At 41.9% G+C, this 23,171-nt stretch overlaps 1 protein-coding gene across 4 annotated transcripts in view; it reads right to left on the reverse strand.

The window, feature by feature from the left end:
- Positions 1-23,171, reverse strand: part of arhgef25a (Rho guanine nucleotide exchange factor (GEF) 25a) — a 45,111-nt gene that overhangs the window by 17,234 nt on the left and 4,706 nt on the right. The window contains exon 1 of one of the 4 annotated variants that reach the window (XM_041054584.1): positions 20,556-20,668. The exons of 2 other annotated variants lie outside the window; for them this stretch is intronic. In XM_041054584.1, coding sequence (XP_040910518.1) covers positions 20,556-20,562 — 7 coding nt within the window. In that variant the 5' untranslated portion in view covers positions 20,563-20,668. Of the gene's footprint in view, positions 1-15,423; positions 15,959-20,555; positions 20,669-23,171 lie in introns of those variants that run through there. One more of the 4 variants, XM_041054573.1, reaches the window with a different exon arrangement.

A 23,171-nucleotide genomic window follows, 5' to 3' on the forward strand; every position in this document is an offset into this window, starting at 1 on the left:
CAGTGGCTCTGTCAAATGTACAGATTTACGGCGTGCAGAGTGTACATAATTTACTGGTTTTATAATGAAGATCGTTACATCAGCATCTGTCGCCATGGCAACCCTGCAGTTCCCCCTACTGATTGCTGCGTACATGGGTCAATTTCTCTGTTGACCCTAGAAAGTTTAATCTCTATATTGTTATGAAGCCTTATACAAGCCATTGCAGGGACACATTTAAAGGATTTTTTTTTTCACAGTAGCAGCAAGGAAACTGTAAAACACAAAGGGAGATGATGAGCTTCCTCTCAGAGCAACATGCCTCCGCTTTCCCCACACACTGCAAGATGAGAGGAGTTGATACCATTATACACCTACACTGAGGAAATTGGGAAAAAATTAAAAAACAAACCTTCCCACTCTCCCTCTGTCTTGCTATGTGCTGGTAATACCCAGTGACATTCATCTCCATAATGGCACTGCTAAGAAAAGATTACGCAGGCTGATTTTGTTAATGCAACTTGACTATTGTTTATGTGCTTCTGATAATTAACAGTTGAAGGTACAGGGCAACAGGACTGCATTAAGCTGGCCTGATCTGTGGTGATCACTTAATGCTGGGCTTTCACCAGTCGCCCACTCACTGTCTGAAAGCCTGAGTGGCTGCCGGGCCGGAAGGCTCGTCCAAAAAGTTACAGTACCTTTACATTTATGTAACTTTACCTTTATATAATGTATCTTTGCATGCTAGGGTTATTTTACTGTTAAATTACTATTAAACTACTTTGCTTTGTTTCCATTAAAATCTCTTTTTTTCATAATGTGATTCTAAATGGCACTTTACTTTTTACTTTTTGTACATTTTTCTTTACTGCGTGTTTATTATTATTACTATTTTTATGATAGTTTTCCCTTTTTTCCTTATTTACTTCCTCTTTCCTGACTGCGTGTGGAGCAGTTGTAGCAAAGCAATTTCCCTCCGGGGATCAATGAAGTTTTTCTGATTCTGATTACTGTGTCACTTTGGAGCCAAGTAGGTTCTGCTGCAAAGAAGTTCCAGGCTTTCTCTTGATGCTGTTCACTGACAATACTGAAGTTTGATTGTACCCTAAGAGGGCAACTCAGGAGAGTCTAATTTAGGCTGTCTATGGTTCATTCATCCATAACCTGATTAGATTACACACAAAGTGATCTATCATCTTTTTTTCTTTCGGTATTTGTACTGATAAGCAGAGACTTTTCTTGCACCAAATCAAATTTTTGATCCTCCGTCTGACCTAATTATTCAGCAATCAGCAACTAACCATCATTTTCTTGATCAAGCAATTCATCACTTGCTATGAAACCAGAAAACTTCCATCACAACTTCTTAGAGCCAAAGGTGCTGTAATCTCACATCTTGTTTTGTCTGACAGTTTTCTTTTGTCTAAAACCCAAATATTTTCCATATATGACAAAGTAAGTGGAGGAAAAGCAGAAGAATGTCAAATCTGAGAAGCAGAAATGATCAGATGTTTGGCATCTTGGCTTAACAACAGCTGATCTTTTTTGTTTGTTTGTGTGTAAGTGTAATGATAATTTTCTGAAGATTGATGAATCAACTGATCACTTGATGTTGCAGCTCTATATCATTTAATGTCCACATTTTTCATGTGGTTAGCAACGACCCATGTCTGCTCACCAAAGTTTTAAATTTAATTGGACCCGAATTCAATTATCCAGTTAATATCTGTGACCCAGCTTGCCCAGTCATGTGAAAAAGGAAGTCGTCTGATGCAATTCTCTCATGAAGGTCACAGAGGTTTGATTTGGATGTGACTGAATCAAAGGTAAACTTCCTGGTGATTTATGTTTGAAGCAGAAAACTGGAGAGAAAATAAAGGCAAACTGCACAAGCTAAGCAGCCGTGAGTTTGTGGGTGGTTGATGTGGATGGATGTGCTCTAAGTGTTGGTGCCCCTGAAGAAGTTTGGTGCAACTTCCTTTTATTGATCAGTTGATAAGTGAGTGCTGCTGAGCTTACAGATCAGCCTAAAAGCGTTGGCTATAATGGAGCAAACTTGTTCACAACCGCTCCACTCTGGAGCTCTCTGTCAATCCTACAGCCTCTTGGGACCATATAGGCAACACTGGACTCCACCAGTGCACACGTAAAGACAGACATTCATTTTGCATGTACACACAAATAGCACCTGCACATTTTCTCCAGGGTAGCTGTCCAGATGGATTGCTGCAGACTGTTCACCTGTGATCCAAGCTTCCCAGTGTCATTTAGCTGTCAGAGCAAACAACACACAGCACATCAGAGGCAGGCGACCTGCTGGTCACCACAGTGCCAAACATGTCAAACGTCCTGCTGAGTCTAAGAGACTCTTAGAGCTGTCAGTCAATGCCAGCACCTCATACACAACAACCCTGGGGGTCTGAGAGCGTGGCGGTCAGCGTACAGGCACCAGACGCCCACCTGCGTCATTGCTAACAACTCTGGTCTACTCTGTTCTCTCTCGCTCTCTGTTTGTTGCTCTCCCACCTTATGCTCTTCAGCCCAGGCTCTACTTGTATATTACATTTCACCCACTCAGAGGAAATGGACACTCTTCCCATCAACCAGCAGGACCTGGGCTGCACTCAGGCACTCAGATGTGCAGACTAAAAAGACCTGGTAGACAATGAGGCACTTAGTACCTGAAACATATGACCGGAAAACCCTCTAGCTGTCCTCTGATTAACTTTTGCAGAAAGATATTAAAAGGATTTTTACCATATATCATTTAAAATCTCATGTTCATGCTCCTGTGATCCACAATGAAGAAACAGCTTTTTGGACATTTTGAAACTCCTGACTTTTTGTCTGCTATCTCTGTTTCTTTCACTTTTCTCTCATTATATTTCTTCCTGTTGGCCACAGGCTGGTTTATGTGTTTGTTATGTGTTTGTGCTGCTTCTGATTAATAAATCCTGGCACTTGGCTGTTCTCTGTTCCTCCTGTCCCCCCTCTCCCCTTCCGTTTCATCTTGACTAACTGCTCTCTAACCCTCTCTTCCCCTCTGCATCTCTCTGCACTGCAGTGTTTTTTAGTCTTTAGCTGGGTCCTGCCCTGGGATCAGGACACACAGCTCCCTCCTCTGATGCAATGCCCCTGCTCTGCCCCAGAGCTGCTGAGATCAGCACAAGCTTGACACGCAAAACCAACTGGCGGAGAAGACAGTCACAGACCGCAGGGATGCAAACTTGTCACCTTTTGACGAAAATCGCCATTTTTAATCCAGAATAGGTTGTTTGTGATCTTGATTTGAAATTCTCTCCTCTCCAGACCTCACTTCCACACTGAACCCACAACCTTAGAAATCTTCTGAAATCATCAAGCTGACATGTCGTCTTTCCAGTGAATATGAATGTGTATTTTAATGAATGGCGGGGAGAGGGAGAGGCTACGAGATGGGCTGATGGGGAGAGCAGGGATTATTCATGATTTAAGTGAGCAGTAAATGAAGGTTAAGCAGGAGAAAGGCAGACAAATGCCAGCCAGACTGAAGCTTAAACCTTGAGTGAGAGTAGAGGAGGAGACTCTGAAGCGAAGAAGGGAAGGAAGGCGATTAGGGCGCAAGCTGCCATACTTGAGTCCACAGAAGCAAGATGTGTGCTAATTTCTAATCTTATGCATGGAAACATGGGTATGTATGCCACAGCACAACTGTTTTCATCTTTGTGTGTGTCAGCTGAGTGCGTTTGTGGGCAGTAACTTTTGGAGCGACACACTGCAGTCAGACAGACAAGTGAACAGAGATTTCCTGTCCTCCTGCTGACCTAGTTTATGCAGACACACATGCACACACGGCTGCGATTCAAGGAGCACAGAAGGAAATACGTGGTAGACAGTCAAGTGATACATAAACAAGTCATCAGGGTCGGTCTCCAGCCATCAGCACTCACAGCCAGACTCTGTGGCATATTTTTCATCAGCGTAGAGCATCAAAGCAATGTCAGCCACAGAAAAACGGGCCTGAATAGATGACAATGGCATTAATCCCATTGTCCATGGAACAATGTGAAAGAGTGATTCAGACACTTCTCCTGATGAGGGCTTATGAAACAGCCCTAAGTGATAGATAGATAGATCAAAACCACCACTAGTGCAAGTGACTCTCAAAATCAGGTCAACATGAGCGATGCATTTCAAGTGGTGAAGGTGCGTTTACATCACACTTTCTGCTTCCTGTTGAGATATTGCTCCCACCATCTCAAGTGAGGTTTCAATCATTCCTCCAGCACCTAATTTGCAACTGAATTGTCCAAAAAAAAAGGTACATCAGCATGAGTAGGCAATCTCATCACAGACACTGGCTTTTCTTCAGCAGGCTCTTGGCAGTGTGAGACGTGAACCATGTATGTGGTTAGTGAGCCTGAAAACTGCAGACATTCCTCTAGAACCATTCAGGGAAAGACTGGCCGAGTTCCTGGCACCATCTGCCTTTATTTCCATTAATGTAAGCTCTGGGGAACCAAACGCACACACATACTACCATAGACACACAAGCACATACACTTAGAGTCGAATTCAGGGGATTAAGGTTCCAGTGTGGTCCATTTCACACTCACACTGAGATATTAACAACTGAGCACCATGGGATCAACAGGAGGACACAGAGATGGAAAATTCCATTGTCACTTATTTCATTAAAGGGACATTCCAGCAATTTAGCATAGCATTGGCCGTCCATTGAAATGTAACGATCAATATAATATAATATAATATAATATAATATAATATAATATAATATAATATAATATAATATTCAAAGTAGCAGATTAGATATCCTAGATACCCTGAAAATAAACACCAGATCCTGCATTTAGTTTCACAATGGAACACAATGTGTCTATCATTAGATGTCCCCTGTCTGGTAGATGTCCACAACTCCATGTCCCAAGTTTGTAACTCTTAGCTAGCTTTCTGTTGAAATTTATAAGTCTCAAGCCCAATCCAAGACTTTTTTCAACTTCAAAAAGTTCCCTTTTATATAAAAGCAAATGATGATCATAAGGTTTTGAATCTCACAAGAACCTAAATACCTAAGTTTGTCATTCACTACAGAATATTTTGTACTTGTCAATACTTTTACAATTTTATTTTACAATGCAATTTTGTGTCTGAATTTGTAAACCCCTAAAAAATATAAATGCACTAGAAATCACATTTTTGAAATGGCACAACTTGAATTTGACTATACTGAAAATTTCAAAGAGAATTCAGACCACATAAATTGAGAGAGATGGTTTTCAAAGTATAATAATTCAATTATTTTGGTGTTTTAATTTCAACAGCAAGTACTCAGGTAAGATTACTCTTTGCACATGCGCACACACACATATACCTACAAATGCCAACAATCGTAACTTTAATTTTTCCCATGCTGTGCTAGGAGTAAAAGTTATTGACCATTACTGAGCCACGGGAGTTACAGATTTGTCCTTGTCAGAATGGAAAAAGTGAGAGCTGCTCATTCTGTGTTTGCATCTTTGTGTGTGAGTGTCTCAAACAATTTAGATTCACCTCACTGTTTTTGTGCCAAACATGAAAACAGTTAAAACAGCTTTTTTTTTTTTTTTTTTTTTACATTTTTATATTTATATATTTATATATTTTTTTTATCTTTATTTAAAAGAACAATGTTTTCATTGTCAAACAGAATTTTGATGATCAGGATCAAAGGGGAGTCATTAAAAGGTCAGTATGATTTTGACTACATGATGCTGCAAAAGTATATACTGATGAGAAAATCACATGCAGGTGTTCATTCCTTTGTGATGCCAACATTTCTATCAGAAGCAGCAGATGCGTAAGGACCTGATGTTTCAGCTTGTGTCCCTCATCAAGTAGCCTGGCAAAGAATGTTTACTTTGCTTATTAGTTAGTTTGCTGATTGACAGTGAAAGTAAAAGTAGCAAGTAAAAGTCCCGGCTTCAAAATTTAATGTTGCCTAATTAACCTAAAACATTTTCCATTCCATTATTGTGGGAGTCACAAACTTCTGTATGTGCCCATTGAGACACGCTTGGCAGCATTTGTTAGAGAAAATGTGGGGTGGCAGAGCACTTGCATGACCTTGCAGTGTTTGTTTTAGCGTGTGTGTACTTGTGTGTGCGTGTGTATGTGTATGTGTGTGCGCCCAGATAATATGGTGATGATCAACACTACCCTTTCAGCCTCTTTCGCAGCAGGCAGCACACACACTGGGTACCGTTGATCATCACTATGATTATGTGGGCACACACATATGCGCGCACACACACATAGACACTCTAAAAGATTTTTTTTTTTAAAAAGTGAGAGCGAGAGAGAGAGAGAGTGGCTCACAATTCTGTTGAGGGGTAAACAGGGCTGCCATTAAGCCTGAGGTGGCTGCGAACACGAAGCAAATTAAAAGCGATTGTGATTCCATATGGCAGCTGTGGCAGTGCCACTCAGGAGGCCTGCAAGGAGACCTGGAGACAGAGCTGTGGTGCCTGCTGGGCCGTGGGGACATGGAGCCTCTCCTCCTGGCCCCAGTCTGCCTGACAGCTCTGGTACTTTCAGCTCTGGGCTCTTGCTGTTTTTCACGCTGGCTGTGTACAAGGTCACTTCTCTGCACTGCACGCAGCCAGGGCTACTGTATATACCTAAACAAGTCAGATATGAATTGTGGGTAGGATTTGTTTTAACCCCACAGCATGCAAATTCCTCAAACATAGCATTGCACACTTGTCTTTCGCATCCAACCCTTCAACACATCTTTATATATTGTGTGTTTGAGCTGAACATGAGAGGTCCACATGTCAAAACCACAGAATTAAACAAAAAGTGAAGTGCATCTTTCACAGTCTGTTGACCTGTGGATGTAAAGATGTGCTGGGGCAGTGATTCTCAGTCAGACTTGATGGGCTTTCCAGACTCATATTCTCATTCCTTTCCATGGCTCTCCACCTCTCCCCACTCTCATCACCATAGCAACTAAAATCAGAAGGAAAGAGAGTGAGGGACAGCCGCACAAAAGATTAGCTATCAGCAAGACATGAAATCAACTGACACATGTGGGCACACACACTAACTCATGTTGCACATAGGGAACACACAAGTGCACGTCCCTGTCTGTGGTACACACACACACGCAAAGTGCAATAATTAGCATAATTTGCATCGATAATTATACAGTAACACAGCACTAAATGTTTCCCTGCCTTATGGTTATTTGTAAAACAATGCTGTGAACACAAAGGATGCCTTTGAAAGACTAATTCCAAATTCAAGAAAACCATCTGCACCTGTCAGCTTTTGTCTATTTCAGATCAAATCCTGCATTTGGAGTAGGAGCTCTCCATATGGCCATTAAGAGAGTGTCTTATGAATACACAAAATCCATTCAAGTGTTACAGGAAGACCTGGGGCTCAGGTCCACCTGTAATCTATGGTCTAAATCCATAAATAGAACAGTGCTGACTACCTTAAGAGGTGTCGGTTCTAGATAGATTTTTAAAATTGAATGATGAAAGTGAGGCAAAGCCATGAAAAAAAGTACAAATAGTGCCAGCGGGTTACTGACAGTCCCCAAAAACTGTTTCTATCCTCATTGCTCACTGAACTGCTTTGTTAGCAAACCATAAACTAACCCATTCTTTTTTCTTCTCTTTGTCAGCTGCCAGCAGATGTCATTTCATTGTTAGTGCAGAAGCACTTTTAAATTTTGAGATAGCCTGAGGGTGATGTTGCTCACTTTGTAGTGTTAAAACTATCGTAGTTGTGGTAGTCAAAGTTTTGACAGCAGACATGGGGAGAGAGGGAGCATGACATGCAACACAGGTCCCTACACACAATCAGATCAGATATATTACAGTTATATGGTGTGTGTCTTAACCACTGGGCCACCACAACTGCTTTAAACCTTTAGCAATAGCCACAATAGACTAGCTGCAGGCCACGTCTGAGCAGTGTGTGCTGACAATCAATAGTACCTGCTGACAACTGACAGTGTCATCTGCTGACAAAGTAGAGAAAACAGCTCAATTTTTGGTTTGCTAACTGTTGTGGAGCAGGAGGAGATGTGGGAAAATGTTTCCTAAAGACTGCAGGGACCCCATCGATGTTGTTTTCTTTTATCTTTTACTTTTGTTAATCACTGAATTTCCTTGTAAAAAAAAACATTAACATTCTTTAACAACACACATGTTTTCTGCTGGAGTGAAAGGGGCCAAAAAGCTAGGTCAGCCAAGTTTATTAGTTCAAAAAGAGACAGATTTTACCCAGAATTCACTATGATTTACTAATACTCAAGACACCTTTACGCAACTAATGAACCATGAACTCGTACGACTATCTTCTGGTCACAAGGAGATGAACAAGAGGGAGAATTCAGGTCAGAAGTCAGCACAATAACAATTCTCTATAGGCCTACTGATCTTAGAGTTACCGTGTAACCAAAGGGTTTAAGGGCCGCCTTTAAGAAACTGGTACAGCCCTTATATCCACTGTTTGAACTGTAAATTTGATTAAGAACAAGGTAACCTTTCCCAGACACAACAGGCATTTGTTCTCAGGGTCAGCTAGCAAAGAGGCAGCATGTTCAGCTCCTCCGCATTGTAGTCAAACTTCAACACAACATCACAACTCTCTCAAGATTGTCACTTTCCATTGTTTGCTTTGCTTGGTGCACTGTTTTGGAAAGTTTCTCAGTGGGGCCTCTATCAAGAAGTCTCTGGGGAGAATTGCAGAGGAGAACAACCACAATCAGAGTACCTCTCTAGCCTGAGGAGTCACTGAAGCAACCATTGTAGACGACCTGTTGCTAAGACTTACAGTAAGCATGTTTTAGTCTTGCTGGATGAAAAGATGTTTTGAGTAGAAATTCAACACTTTTTGCACTGCACTCAATCACACTTCACTACAGCAGATTTCAACAGAACATATGGAGCAGTGAGTAGAACACTACAAGAGCAGTAACCGAGCTTTGGTATGGTAAGAACAAATGTCATAGATACCCCTAAAGACCACAGACGTAAAAAGACCCATATGGCCTGAAAGTGGGGGTAGAATCACAGGGGGAAGTGGCTCCTCTCCCCCTCTGCGCTGTTGGAGAATTCTTTCTAAACAAGGTATGGAATGCACTCCTGTGTTTCATAATTTGTTCCCTCATTCTTCTCCTCTGCACGTTTACAAACAGAGCCCTAAGGAAGAGAAAAAAGAGGGGGAAAAAGAGCTGGAGATAGAGGAGGAGAAGTGCACGGGAGCCCTGGAAATATGTCAGGGCAAGGCCGTTTAGTAGAGCAAAAAGGAAAGGAGAATGAACTGTGAAAAAAGGGAGATGGTGAAAATAGTGAAAAGGGGAGAAGACATAATTAATAACCGGCTGACTGGCTGTATGCCGACCAGTCTGAGAGAGAGAGAGAGATGGGGGAAGAAGAAGGAGAGCAGAGAGAAAATGAGAATGCCCCAGGAATGATCTTAATGCTCCACTTGGTGTTCACATTCCAAGCCGGCAGATCATGCAACATTCAACCCAAAATTCAGACCGGCTGATTTCTTCATCCAGCTGGAAGACTGGGAGCACTGGGTTGCTACATGTGTACTCGTCCTGTAACTCACTACATTTCTGTGCGTGTGTGTGTGTGTGTGTCTCTCTTTCTCCCTGTCCTTTGCTCTCTTGTATGGGCGAGAGAGAAACAATATGGAGGAGATCGGTTGCACAGCAGAGAGGAGATAGGGGGTTGTGGTGGGAGGGCAAGAGGAGATGACGAGGTGGAGGGTGGGCTGGGGTGCAAAGTTTAAAAATATCTCAGACTGCTGAACACACGGCTGGGCCACAGCAGTCCAGCAGCATACCTTCAATTTCAGCTATTTTTGTTGCTTTTTCCATAATGTCTGAAGTCTGCCTTATAAGCTGATGACAACGAAGGTTTCTCCAGCTGAGACATAAAAAGACACATTGGTTCTGTCGTGGCAATTTTCCCTCCACATTTGCCAAGGAGGCTGCTTTCTATCAAAAGTGTACTCCAGTTCTTATCAAAATTTATTCATAGGTCGTGAGATCGCAGGTTAGCTAAGGAAACCCATGGGGATCATGCTCTTATGTCTAAAAACAGCCATATTGTTGAAGTGCCCTCGAGCAAGACACTGAACCCTACTACATCCAGAGGCTGTAACTCATCCTGCACTCTGACCAGTCTGAAAAGGAGAGCAAGTGGATGAAAATAATTTGCTACTATGATCAAGTCTTTTAGTTTAAATTGGCTGGAAACTGCAGCAAATGAGCCATGTCTTCTGCTGAACATTGCCAAATAGTTGAAAAGTACAAGGGGTGGATAAAATAACAAGAACACCTTACAAAGTAACAGTAACCAGTAAAAGGGTAGAATGATTAGCCAATTAATCAATTAGCAGATCAAACAATTATTATTTGAAGCTGCTGCTTTTTTTGTCTCTGTGAAGGTAAACTGAATATCTTTGGCATTTTGGAGTCTTTGACAGTCAAAAAGATCCACAAACTGAAGTCACTTTGAGATTTAGAAAATTGTGATGATGATGATTTATTTTTTTTATTGACCAAACAATAAACTGATTACTTGAAAATTATTTATTATTAATCGATCTGATGAAAATAACCACAACTTCCACTTTTTAAAAGAACTTCATAAACTCAGTCTCAACAAAAAGTTTCACACATGTAGTATCAGTGGTCTATTGTATTGGATTATACTGTGGATATTTCTGTTTTGTCTATTTTGTCAGTGCCTTGTATATACAGTGATTGTGCAAGTACAGTTAAATGAAGCATTTTCACTGATGCAGTTTATCTCAAATCCCACTGAGGCAAATTTGGGCTATATGAATAATTATCTAGATATCTAGTTTCCTTTATTCTTTTCTGTGTATGTCTCTGTCCTCTCTGTCTTTGCTACTCAACCATGTAAATATATGTGTATGTGGGGGTGTGAGTGTATGTATGTGTGTGCCATTGCTGGGGGGGATCCTTGTCCTAACTCATTGCATGCATGAGTCAACACCAGCCCCCATACTCACAAATAAACACACACAGATGCACAGGAAGCACATGTAAATGCAAAATGCATGTACAAGGCAGCTTTAGAAGAACACAGAGGAAGAGATAGCTAAAGAGAGCAAGAAAGTGTTAGGAATACTTATAGAGGGAAAGATGATGTTTTGGGTCTACAGTTGTTTTTGTTGCTATGCTGCAGCTGCAACCGAGTCATCACAGGTAAAGGTGCTTGATGCCTCAACAGTGCAACAGAGGAGGTCAGGGATATGTTGAGAAAATGTCACAACCAAAAAACTGGAGATATCTGTATGTGTGTGAGTGTGAGAAAAGAGAGTGAGAGCAAAAATAGATCCTTCCTGTAAAGGTAAATCTCCATGAGCCTTCTTCTACAGAAAAGCCTCTCATAAGGAAAGATTTATATTTAGTGTACAGTTACGGTATAGTTTGTATTTAAAGTTGAAAATTTGAAAAGCATTTCAGAAATGGATTGTGAGCTCAGATCTTTTGTATATATATATATATATATATATATATATATATATATATATATATATATATATATATATATATATATATATATATATATAGTTTTTACACTTTAAGAAGCAGTTTAAAGTGTGTTTTCTAAATCCATTTCACGTTACATGTTTACATAGACCAAATTTAATAGCATGGCCCAAAATCTTAAGTAAAGAGGCAAATATTCAAAAAAGATTGTTTTCTGTATGGGTTGTCTATCTACCTTTCTTAAGCGTAATCTTATTTCAACTTCACTCTTATCTTTCTTTTGTTTGCTCTGTTTCTCTGGCTGCCTGCATTTATGTTTAACAGCTTTACCTCAGGGTGCATCCCAAATACCATTAGGTGTGTGGGAGGCTGTGCCACAGTAAAGATGCGATTTAGAAATGATTGTGTTGGCTTAGAATGCAGTGGTATATATCATGCTTCACGTGACCATGTATGTATAAAGAAAACATTGTCTGTGCCTGCACGGGCTTTTTATGTGAATTCCTTCTTTCGTTTTGAAAATCTGTATTATATCCTCAAAAGGGAGCACACATTTATTCATTGCCTTGATGCAAAGTAGAAAAAACATTTGCTTTATTCCACCTTTCCCTCACACATTAAAAACATTTCCCCAAATCCAGCCCTCCCATCAGATCTGATCTAATGAATCCACAGGTTGCGTTACCCTTCTCTGGGCTATGAAGGCAACTGACCGTGGACAGTATCAGAGAATGGCACATCATCTAGTTTTAAATGGGTTGTCAACAGTCTTTGCTGGGAAACAGCCCTCACTAATGGCCCTCTGGCAGCCAATCCACTAATGTGAGCAGCACAAACATCTAGGTTGAAATGATAGATGCTTTTTTCTTTCATTATACCTACCTCACCACCTGTCCATCTCTCTGGCCTTCTCTATCATGTTGAGTACCGCTCCGATCAATAATCCCACCCCCCACCCCTCCCCCCTGCGCTCATGTTTGTCTAATTTCCTCCAACTCTGTTTTTCATGCCTTCTGGTAATTATCAGTCCTGTGTTGTTTGCAACCACAAACAGCACCCCTACACACGTTCACACATTATCATGTTCAGCTAAGGATTCTACTGCTTTTGCTCCTGTTTCATTACACATTGATTAAGACGGGAAAAAAAAGTGTCTGCATAAGGCCACCGAAAACCATTGATTTTCCTGTTTTTCTGACGCAGTGCAGTCCCTTTTTCTGCATAAGATTGAATGGGTTAGTGGGAGGAATGATGACCATCTTGGGCAAGTCATTTAGTCTGAGTGACAGCAGCTGAAATTACTCCATGTTTAGCCATTTATTCACTGAAAGCTACATGGGAGTGTGTTGATCTCAGTGTGTGTGTGTGTGTGCGCGTGTGCGTGTGTGTGAACAAAGGCAAAAGCTGGGTGCACATATGGTGTGACATAATGGCACACTGTACAGTGTGTTATCAACCAGCGTACAAGTGTTATTATACTTAAGTAAGGAATGAATCATGCAGTACACTATAATTTCCTCTTGTCTAAGTGGAGTGGGTTTTTTTAGAATCAATGAATGGTGTAGATGCATTGTAAACACGTCTTACACAGTAGAGCGAGAGTGCCTGTCAATGCAATAAAAATAACAATAAAGATTACATTCTTTGTTTGCTGCTGATATCAGAGTCACATTAGAAATCTGGCAGCTGTCACTAAGCCACAATTTTGTATTTTGACCCTGATCATCTCAGCCCAGACAATCCAGGCACCATTTCAGCTAGTGTTTCATAGAGGAAAAAAAAACAAAAAATGCTTCCACTGGCAACCAGACATTATTTGATTCTATGACATGGCTGGCCCGCAAGAACAATGTCTTGGGCCTGCCAGAGGTCCTGAGGACTTTAGCCAGTGAAAGTCAGACCTGCATTGTTCAGTGTTTTTCCTGTAAACACCACAACAGAGACTACAGGGTGATGAGTGTTAGCCCAGGTTGGACAAGTTCCTAACACAGAAAGATTCAGTAAATTAGTTTGAAAAGTCAAATGATCCAGAGAAAATGTCAGGGGAGAGAAAGAGGAAGTGCTTTTAAAAAAAGTTCACCACAGTCGCCCCCTTCACCCCTGACATGAGGTTAATTATAGAAGCTGCTTTACAGTAGATGATTGGAAAGGATTGTACATGAGCTCTTCAGTATACTAGTGGGAGCAAACCAGTGGTAGCAACATAGAAATGTACTTTATATGCTCTGTGAGGAGGTTTTATGGAGCACACTGCTTCACATTAATAGTTAAGTTACTCTAAGAGACTACTGCAGTTTTATAATGTGGCATCTCCAAAGGGGGTAGAGCGCTCATATTTCTCCAGCTCGGGTTGTAAAGCGAGATCAAGAGGTTTTCTGCCTCCAACTGTAAAATATAAAAACATCTCATCTTGTCATACTGGACCAAAAACAGCCTCCTGCTTCCACTAAAAAGAAATCCAGACTGTTGGAATAATGCTCTTACTGTATATTTATTAAGGTTTCTTTTAATAGCCTGAAATGTTTCATTCTTCCAATCCCCCACATGTTTATATATTATGATGTGAGTGTGCGTGTATTTGCTATGATAACATGGTAGAGGTGCAGTGGGGAGCTGCAGGCGATGGAAAAGGAGAATATCCATTACATAAGAGATTAAACTGAAGGAATCTGAGGTATGTATCCAACAATGCTGGCCAATAATATGAAAGACTGCATGAGCCCCCCGTATGTACAGAGCCTCAGCGGGTAGGTCCGCTGTTTATCCCTTTCATGTAGGCTTGTAAAAAAGGGAACAAACACATAGTGCGGCACCCGAGTGTAAACTCATATAGAGATATTAGACACCATTGTTGTTTTAACTTTGCCTCTGAGTCACAGTGACAGAGGTCATGTGTGTGCACAAGACAGTAACAGGGACAGAGATAAAAGCAATTGACAGACAGAGATGGATGATAGGACAGAAGGAGTCTGACTTTTCTTGCTCTCAGCTTGGTGTTACAGGGAGCCCTGAGTTTTATGTCAACTCTAAACAAGTGGCAAGGCCTGTTGACGACTGTGTGCGCTCACCAGCCTTGTTGTTATTGCATATCATGCCACCCGCTGCTTTTACTCAACCACACTATTCTAATGGACCTCTGCTATTCCTGCTGCACTTCATTACACCAAACAGAAGAGTTAGAGAGAGAGAGACATACACAGAAAGAGACAGAGAGAGAGGATTACTGCTGTTTTGTTCAGCTCTCACTGTTTGGGGTAGAGGAATGTTTCAGAGTTGCTCGGTACCCCCCCCCCCACCCGTGTGTCATCCATCCACGTGCTGCACATACCCAACTGACACACACTCATCATGATGAGGACAGTCACTTTCCAAATCCCACAAACACACACACACTACCTCTCCCTCTCCTTCCTTCTCTATCTTTAATGGAAGAATGTGTAGTGCATGTCCTCTTTCCTGTTCCTCTCTGTGTAGTCATCTGTAGGAAGGACTTTTTTTTTCCATCCACTTGCTTGGATGCGTATGTGACACACATCTGTTGCTTTAGCTGGAGGCGGAGAGAGCAGGCGAGAGGACTGAGGCTCACACTTAAACCATTAGCATACGCTCAGAGGAATGGAAGGAGAGATAAGGGAGAGGTGGTGGGTGGACATCTAAGAAAATGTGGAGGAGAAGCAGAGCAAGGTATTAAATGGAGAGGAGAAGAGCTGCTAAAGTATGCCTCAGTTTCAGCATGATCAACAGATACACACACACAATACACTAGTCACACATAAAATAACAAAATCAACTCACAAAAGCATTTTTCCATCCTAAAAGCAAAGAAACTTAAGACTGACAATGACAATGGTGAAAATCAACCCTTCTTATTTGTTGGTGTGAGTGCATGTGTTTGTTTGTGTGACACTGACCTCTGACTCGGGCATAGCAGCAGCCACACTTGGCCAGGACTTTACGGAACAAGTGTTGGCAGCCACAGCCTCGGTGGTGGCGATGGTGATGGTGGCCCCCTTTCATGCTGTTGAACCATGAGCAGAGGTGGGCATGGCCCGGCACTCTCTTTACTCTCTCACTCTCTCACTCTCTCACTCTCTCACTCTCTCTCTCTCTGTGTCTCTTAGTCTCCCTCTCTCGCCCTCACACAAGTAGAGGTTTACTCCTCAGAGTGTAAATCCCCAAAAAGGTGACAAATGATCCTCCTCCTCAGTTGACTGCAGACAGAGTTAAAGTCCACATCCAGACCGAGAAGAAGAGTCAGCAAAAGCAGCAGCCAAGAAGGAATCCACACTCACAGGGTTTTTCAGCTGGTGATAAACAGCCAAGGAAAAATTCCAGCAAGCTTATCGTTATATTGAATGTGCTCCCTTCTCTCTGTTTTCTTTTTGTTACTGGGCTCTCGCCTCTGTGAACTGCCTGGTCAAATGACAGACTGGGAGACTGCTTCGGAGAGAGAGAGTGAGACAGAGAGGGAGATAGCGAGGGAGAGAGAGAGAGCGAGAGAGAGAGAGAGAGTAAAGGGAGGGGTGAGAAGGGTGGAGTCTGCAGCTCTAGTTGCTGGCTATTCCAGGATAAGGTTCCCACTCCCCTAATTTTCTCTCTTCCTGTGCTCTGTTTCTCTCCTCTCTCTCTCCCCTCCACTCAGCTGTTTTTTCTCGCCTCCCTTCTGCTTCCTCTCTCGTCTGCTGTCCCCCGTCTTGTCTCTTATCCTCTTTTCTACATGGTTGAGTCTCATTTTGGCATGGGTAATGCTTACAGGGGCTCTTAGATATGCAACTCCTAGAGCAGATTTTGTGTCCACTCAGAGCTGACCCTGGAAATAGTAACACCCAGGTCTGTAATGATACATGATGCTATTTACAGAGGAGAGGCCATGTTGGGTTGAAGGTGTCATGTATTTTCCAGTAAGGCGACCACTGCCTCATCACCACAATATGTAAATGCTTCACACTCTCTGAAGAGTGTGTGTGTGTGTGTTCACTTCATGGATCACAGTGGGCTTTCCTGGCTGGGACAGCTCCAATATTGACTTCTGTGTTCATTTATGATCATACGGGGCCAGCGTAGTGGGCTTTTTTTCCTTTCTTTCTTCATCTTTCTATGGAGTGAGCAGGCGGTCTCAAATTTCACAATGCTGACATTCTTGGTGTGTGTGTGTGTGTGAGAGAGAGAGAGAGAGAGTGTGTGTGTGTGAGTGAGTGTAACAATAGTCATTTACCCTGATAATTCATTGTCTCACACAGTGGGGCAGTCTAACCAAACTGCAGGCTAAAAAACAGTTCTTCAAATCTAAGTCTCTGACTTAAACTTGACTAAACAAATCCTAGATTTACTGTACGCTCAGTAACTAAACTCATAGTGATCCTCAGAATGATCATCTAAGAATGGGAAATAAAGTTCAACTCTTCTATCAAAGAATGCAAGGTTTATATTGTGATTGTGGTTTTGTTCTGTGAAGTGAAGTGTTTTGTTTTTTTCCTAATCTTGTGCATAATAAAGCAACGGTGGCCAGTATGGTGTGACCAATGGTCTATGCAGTATGGCAACATGTTTGACAAATTTCTTGGGTGTGTATTGTTACACTGCTCAAGTGTGCTCTCAAACTCTGTAAGTGCAAACAAAAAATTTCCAAAAAATGTTTTTTTTTGGTTCACTCATCAATGCCTTTCCCCAGACTGCAGGTCCTGTCATTTCTTGATTTTCCAGCTGTTCATACAGAGAATTATGCATATGTGTGCATGTGGGTCTGTGACTGAATGAGTGTTTTAATTATCAGACAGTGCACACACGGACATTTGTGTCCATGAGTGTGCATATTTTATTGAGGAGTGAAAAAACAGCGCTGTAGCCAAACACACACACAAACACACAATCCAAGACGCTGCAGAAAGCTTTTCATCATCAAGTTGATGAACCTGGAGGCTGCAGGGGTTGTGTGATTACCAACATAGCAATGTACACAAAGCATACCATATATAGACATGTGCTTATCAGAGCACATTAAACTCAATCAACAGTAGACTGTGACTCATCATGATGAAATGTCAGTATGCAAAGCAGACTTATTCAAGGAAACAACTAAAGATATAGCTGGCACAGGGAGGAAAACGAAAAATGGTTGGTGATAATGCTATAATGAGACACTGCGTGTTCTGAGACCCAACCAATTATTTTCTGACCAACAAACAGCATTTCTTAGGCCTGAAGCTGCTGAGCTTATGACTCAGAGTGTGATCTCATCTCACGTTTGCTGCGTGCATCACGCCATGCTCCTTTCACACAGACTACAATCCGATTGCGTGGAAATCACCACCTGATTACTGCAACAAAGATGAGCAGTGTCACAGCACCCACTCAGGTTCCACTTTGGGGGCATCGACAGAAACAAGAGAAGACTGAGTATCGGCACCGAACCAAACACGCACGCATACACACGAGCACGCACATCCCTGAGGTGCACTGTCAAGTGCTTCGATGGTTGGCTGGCCTGTCTCTCCAGCATCCATCTCTCCACCATGACAGGGTGGTGGCAGACTGCTGTCAGGATGTTTCTGTCGTCTACAGGAGACAGAGCAAACAGAAGCCTGGCTCCCTCACCCATTAACTACACAAGCAGAGTACACACACACACAGTTACATTAGACCCTGCTTTCTCACCATCTCTGTGTTTCTCCTTCCTCACTCACAAACACACACAGAAAACTGAAGCAGCTTTAAGATGTAAGAAGAAAGTTACTGTACCAGAGAGAGAAACCACACACTGACAGACATATCATCTATTCTCAGGCTGAGACAGCACACTTCTTGCCACATGTAACAGTTACAATCTGCACACATACAGCTAGATCACAATACCCCCCCCCCCCCCGCCCTCAGCCTCCATCTCTCCATTTCTTTGCTTATAATGGATGCTTTAAGCGCCTGTGATTGAAGGGGGCAATTCAGCAGAGGAATATTGAACAGTGCTGCTGAATGTCTCCACTTGTCTGATGCTGATATGGCTGCCAAACGCTGTCTGAGCACAGGAGTACAACTCAAAGTGGGCTGAGAAACAATGGATTTGACAGCAGAACAGAAGGCTTAAAAAGAAACAAGATAAAACGAAGACACCGAGACAAGAATCCGAGGGTAAAGCATTACAAATTGAGAGAACGCTGCCTGCACTATCATTCTACAAGAACCCAGACTACACAGGGGAGAGATAATGAAGAATACATTGCTCTTGAGATGCATTCAAAATTCATGAAGTGAATGCAGGGAAATCTTTTCATGTGCTCTTAAGTGAGAAGATGCCAAAGTGTGTTTCTACACGACACCCAGTAGGGGGCATTTGTACTTGTTGCATAAGGTTGATTGTGAGCGTTCCTTCACCCAGTCAGTGGTATTGCTTCAAAGCATTGCAAACATGAAAGATATACTTTCATATGTCAGTATTTTGGAATACAAAACATATCATTGTGGAACCCACGCTGACATGACAACAACAGACAGAATGGCAAATCTAGGTTGTTGTTGCTATACTGATTGCTGATCTTTGTCACTGTGAACCTTATTTCTGTGTATTCAATACCTAACAGTATCTTTCTCAATATAGAAAGAAAGTGTTGAATAAATGAACACTGAAACAGGAGACATGTACAAAGCACTGAACGCTAACAGAAATATGGAAAACATTTTTCCTCCCCTGCTTGAAGGGAGGAGCAGGGGATGTGAGGTGAGGCGTGCATTAACACCCATTCATCTCTCTCCTTTTATCTCTCTCCTTTTATCTCTCTCCTTCGCTCCCCCCACTCCTTCCCCCTAACTCCATCTCTGACGAGTCACATACACACGCTAAAGATGATTCATCTGCACACGTATGCTTGTGCAGGTGTGAAGAAAAGAGTCCTGGACGGCTGAATAAAATCTATGCATGTACATTCACAGGGGACTGGATTTAAAGGCTTGTCCACAGATTAGAACACTTGCAGACAAATGGGTGTGTTTTCCATCTGAGCCAAGTGCAAGCCAAACAGGGAGAATGTATCGTCTTTCCACTCTGTGTGGGAGACAGTCAGTCACATTTAGGAGGCATGTTCAAGGTGGAATCTTGAAAATGATTTATGAATGTAAATAACCTTGTGTAAAAACAACACAATTTCCTAATGTTCTTTTGTAGTGACATCCTGGGAATACAGATGTTGTAAACACAATGCAAAGTGCTGGGGTGAACTCATTCATATCCTATGGTATAATGTACACACACTTAAACCACAGAAGCAACACACAAAGGCACAGGATTCATATGACATAAGCATGCATACTAATAGCTACAGCAAGTCTCAGATCAGCAGATATGCAGTTGCTTATTCGCAGTGTGTTCCCCAACCCCCCACTGACATTAGCCTCTCCTCACCCCATCAGCCAGCTGAAATCCTGCCAAAGTATGCTCACTTAGATTTCATTTTCCTTCCTCCTTCTCCCTCGCTTTTTCTCCCTTAGTTCCTCTCTTTCTGTCTTTCTTCCTCCCTTCATCTCTAAGCTGAGCGCCAATTAAGGCAAACTGGCATTCTGGACAAGCCAATATGAGGGGGAGTTTTTTGTTTTTTTGGCTGAGGTCCCACCATGGAGCAGAAGTCACAGAATAACTGTCCTGTTCTCTTCTCTTCTCTTCTGTCCTGCTGGTCTGCAGAGAGCTGCTGTTTTTGTCCAATTAGACTAAACTACACTGCTGGCATACACAAGGGAGATAGACATTGCTGTGTGTGTGTGTGTGTGTGTGTGTGTGTGTGTGTGTGTGTGTGTGTGTGTGCGTGCGTGCGTGCGTGTGCGTGTGTGTGTGTCGGTGTGCGCACCTCACCACTAGTACCACTCTGTACCTCCCACCGTTGTACCTCACCAAGCAGTTCAGCTCTCACACAACAGGAGCTCTGCACAACACACAAGTAAGGTACACCACCTGTGGAGACTTGTTTCCCAAAACATCCGCAATACTCACGTAACACTCACCATCACAAGCATACACACTTTGTACACACAAGTATTCACGCAAACACATACTCCTTACCAAGCATATCCCATCCAGCTCCTCTTTCTCCAGTGAGCCACGGTGATATTAGTTAAACTGGAGGCTGTCAGAATTTTCCTCCCCCTCTAAACCATAGGCTGTCAGAGTTTTCCTCCTCTACCTGACCCACAGCCTCTCTCTTTATCGCTCTGGAACTGGTCTGTGAACCTTGCTCTATAAGCAGCATGACTGCTTTGGGCTCTGGGACTGCTGACTTTGTTCAAGGCTTAAGTCTGAGCTAAAACGCCACCCAAAGGAGAAAATGTTAATTAAACAAAAGCAAACCAAAGGACCCCACATGGAGAGACACTGCTGCTTTATCTTTGATCAATAATTACTGAAACACGTAGTTTTGCTGTCAAGGGAAAGATTTTCTGTCAGTAAAAGACATCGACAGATGTTGTTTCTGCTACATTGCATAATTAGTCTGAATCATGATGTAAATCTATGTATAGAAACTCATAAAAATACAAATGAGGATTCCTGATTTTTGTTGTGTGTACACGACATATTTTGGAACACATTAATTTAAGTGCTAACTATGCAAAATTGTGTGGATGCTTGTTTGTGTGTACATACATGTGAGAAAGCTGTTTGGCTGCCTCCATTTGCTTTCTCCCTCCCAGGTCAGTCTATGGTCTAAATGCCAACTGTGCTGTGGAGCAGTGACCTGTGAGGTGTCTGAGTGACCTGGCTGACATACGCCTTCCAGCGAGCCCAGCCTGACCCAATTCTCTGAAACACAGCATGAGCTTCTGCAATTTACCTCATCATAAACACACACATTAAATTATTTTTTCAGCCTAATAATTAGCGTAAGAGGACATAAGAGGACGTTCCAGTGTTTTTTGGGGCAGACGGAGGTGGTACTATTTCACCAAATAGTGACACCACGTAGAGTATACAACAAAAAGGACTATGAAATATTTCAAAACTGTGTCATCTTTACATTAATTGTAGCATGTTTAAGTTGCAGTGTAAGGTGTTTGGTTTTGTGTATAATTAAAAACAAACATATATGGACTAAGCAGAAAATACAGGTCCCAAAATACAACCTCAGTGCAACAAAAGTGAGTACACCGGTGATCACCACAACAAAAGTGATTGCTGTGATTTCCAGTTCAGGTTAACTGCATGAACAAGGTTAAAAAATAACCTGTGAACACCACAGCTTTCTGACCAGTTTGGTCTGGGTTGTGTTTAACACAACATGGACTAGTCAACATAAGCCAAAACACAGTTGGTTAGGAGGTATAGGAAGAGCCACAAATCTTTGTTTACTGAACCTTGTACTGAAAAACAGTACTCCAGACAACACAGTGCTGATCGTGAAACATGGAGGCACAAGTGTATTGACATGGGGCTGCAGATGGCCCTATAAATAGTTTATATGCCCAAATACTGAATGAAAAGATGACTCTCAGTCACAAGAAGCTTGGCAGGAGAGGAGTTTTCCAACAGGATTGTGATGCCAAACACACTGCAAGAATCACACAAGAATATTTAGCCTGGCCAAGTATGTCCCCTGACTTAAATCCAACAGAAGTCCATTGGAGTATTTTAAAGTGGAAGGTAAAGCAACAAAAACCTCCAGCAAAGAGCAGCTGAAAAGAATCATCTGTAAAGAATGACAACACATCTCTCCACAGATTTGTGAATGATTATGTTGCTCCGTAATTCCAAAATATGTAAATAAGCAACTTTTTACAAACAAGTTCAACTTAAAATGCAATGATGTCAGTGTTGTGTTCACAACTTGTTTCCGCTGCTCCCAAGTGGCCAAAAACAAAATCAGTTCTTGCAGGTTTAACAGTAAGTTTAATATCTTGATCAATGCTGCCAGTTCGGAGAAAATTAAATGCATGTGTTTAGAAGTTCAAATACACCTGAGGTTAATGGCCACCATTTCAAGAGAGGACTTTTCAAAATGGGACTGATCTATAGGTCAAAGGTGCAGATAACTGAATCAAGACAGATATTGATCTTTTGTTCAGAAAAACATCTGGGGAGTTGGTAAAAACAGATATGGAAAATCCAACCATCTTGCCATCACAAGGCAGCACAGTGCTCTGAGCTTTTGTAATGTTAATGACAACGTGGTTCTGTCTAGGTGTTTTGTAGATCTTCACACAAAAAAGAAACATTTGCAATTTGTGTTGATAGTTATAATTATATATTCCAGTTCAAGATGTATGAAGTCATCTGATATGCATTTCAGAATAAGCAGGGAAAGATATCATAATTGTGTAGATACATGCACTCACAATTAAACCATTCACTCGTGTGCGGTACGACTGTGTAATCTCTGGTTCTTACTATACAACATGATGCAACTTCAGGTTGATCTCTGCCCATTTAAGGTCACACACACAGTTCATTCCCAGGGTCCTCAGAGATCAGCACTTCTCCTTGGATGGCACACTCTCAGCCTCTCACAAACCCCAATATGGACAAGGACATGCATTTTCTGCATAGTTTACCTCACAACTACTCATGAATGAGGTGAATGTTGTTTGTTTAATGTGCGGTCCAACAAAGTGCTGAGTACCAAGCTGGTGTATGTGGTCTTTCCAGACACCACCATGCTTTAATAGGTATTTCACTCTACAAGTTCTC

Source organism: Toxotes jaculatrix, chromosome 2, assembly GCF_017976425.1.
Source record: "Toxotes jaculatrix isolate fToxJac2 chromosome 2, fToxJac2.pri, whole genome shotgun sequence".
In the NCBI taxonomy this organism is placed as follows: Eukaryota; Metazoa; Chordata; class Actinopteri; family Toxotidae; genus Toxotes; species Toxotes jaculatrix.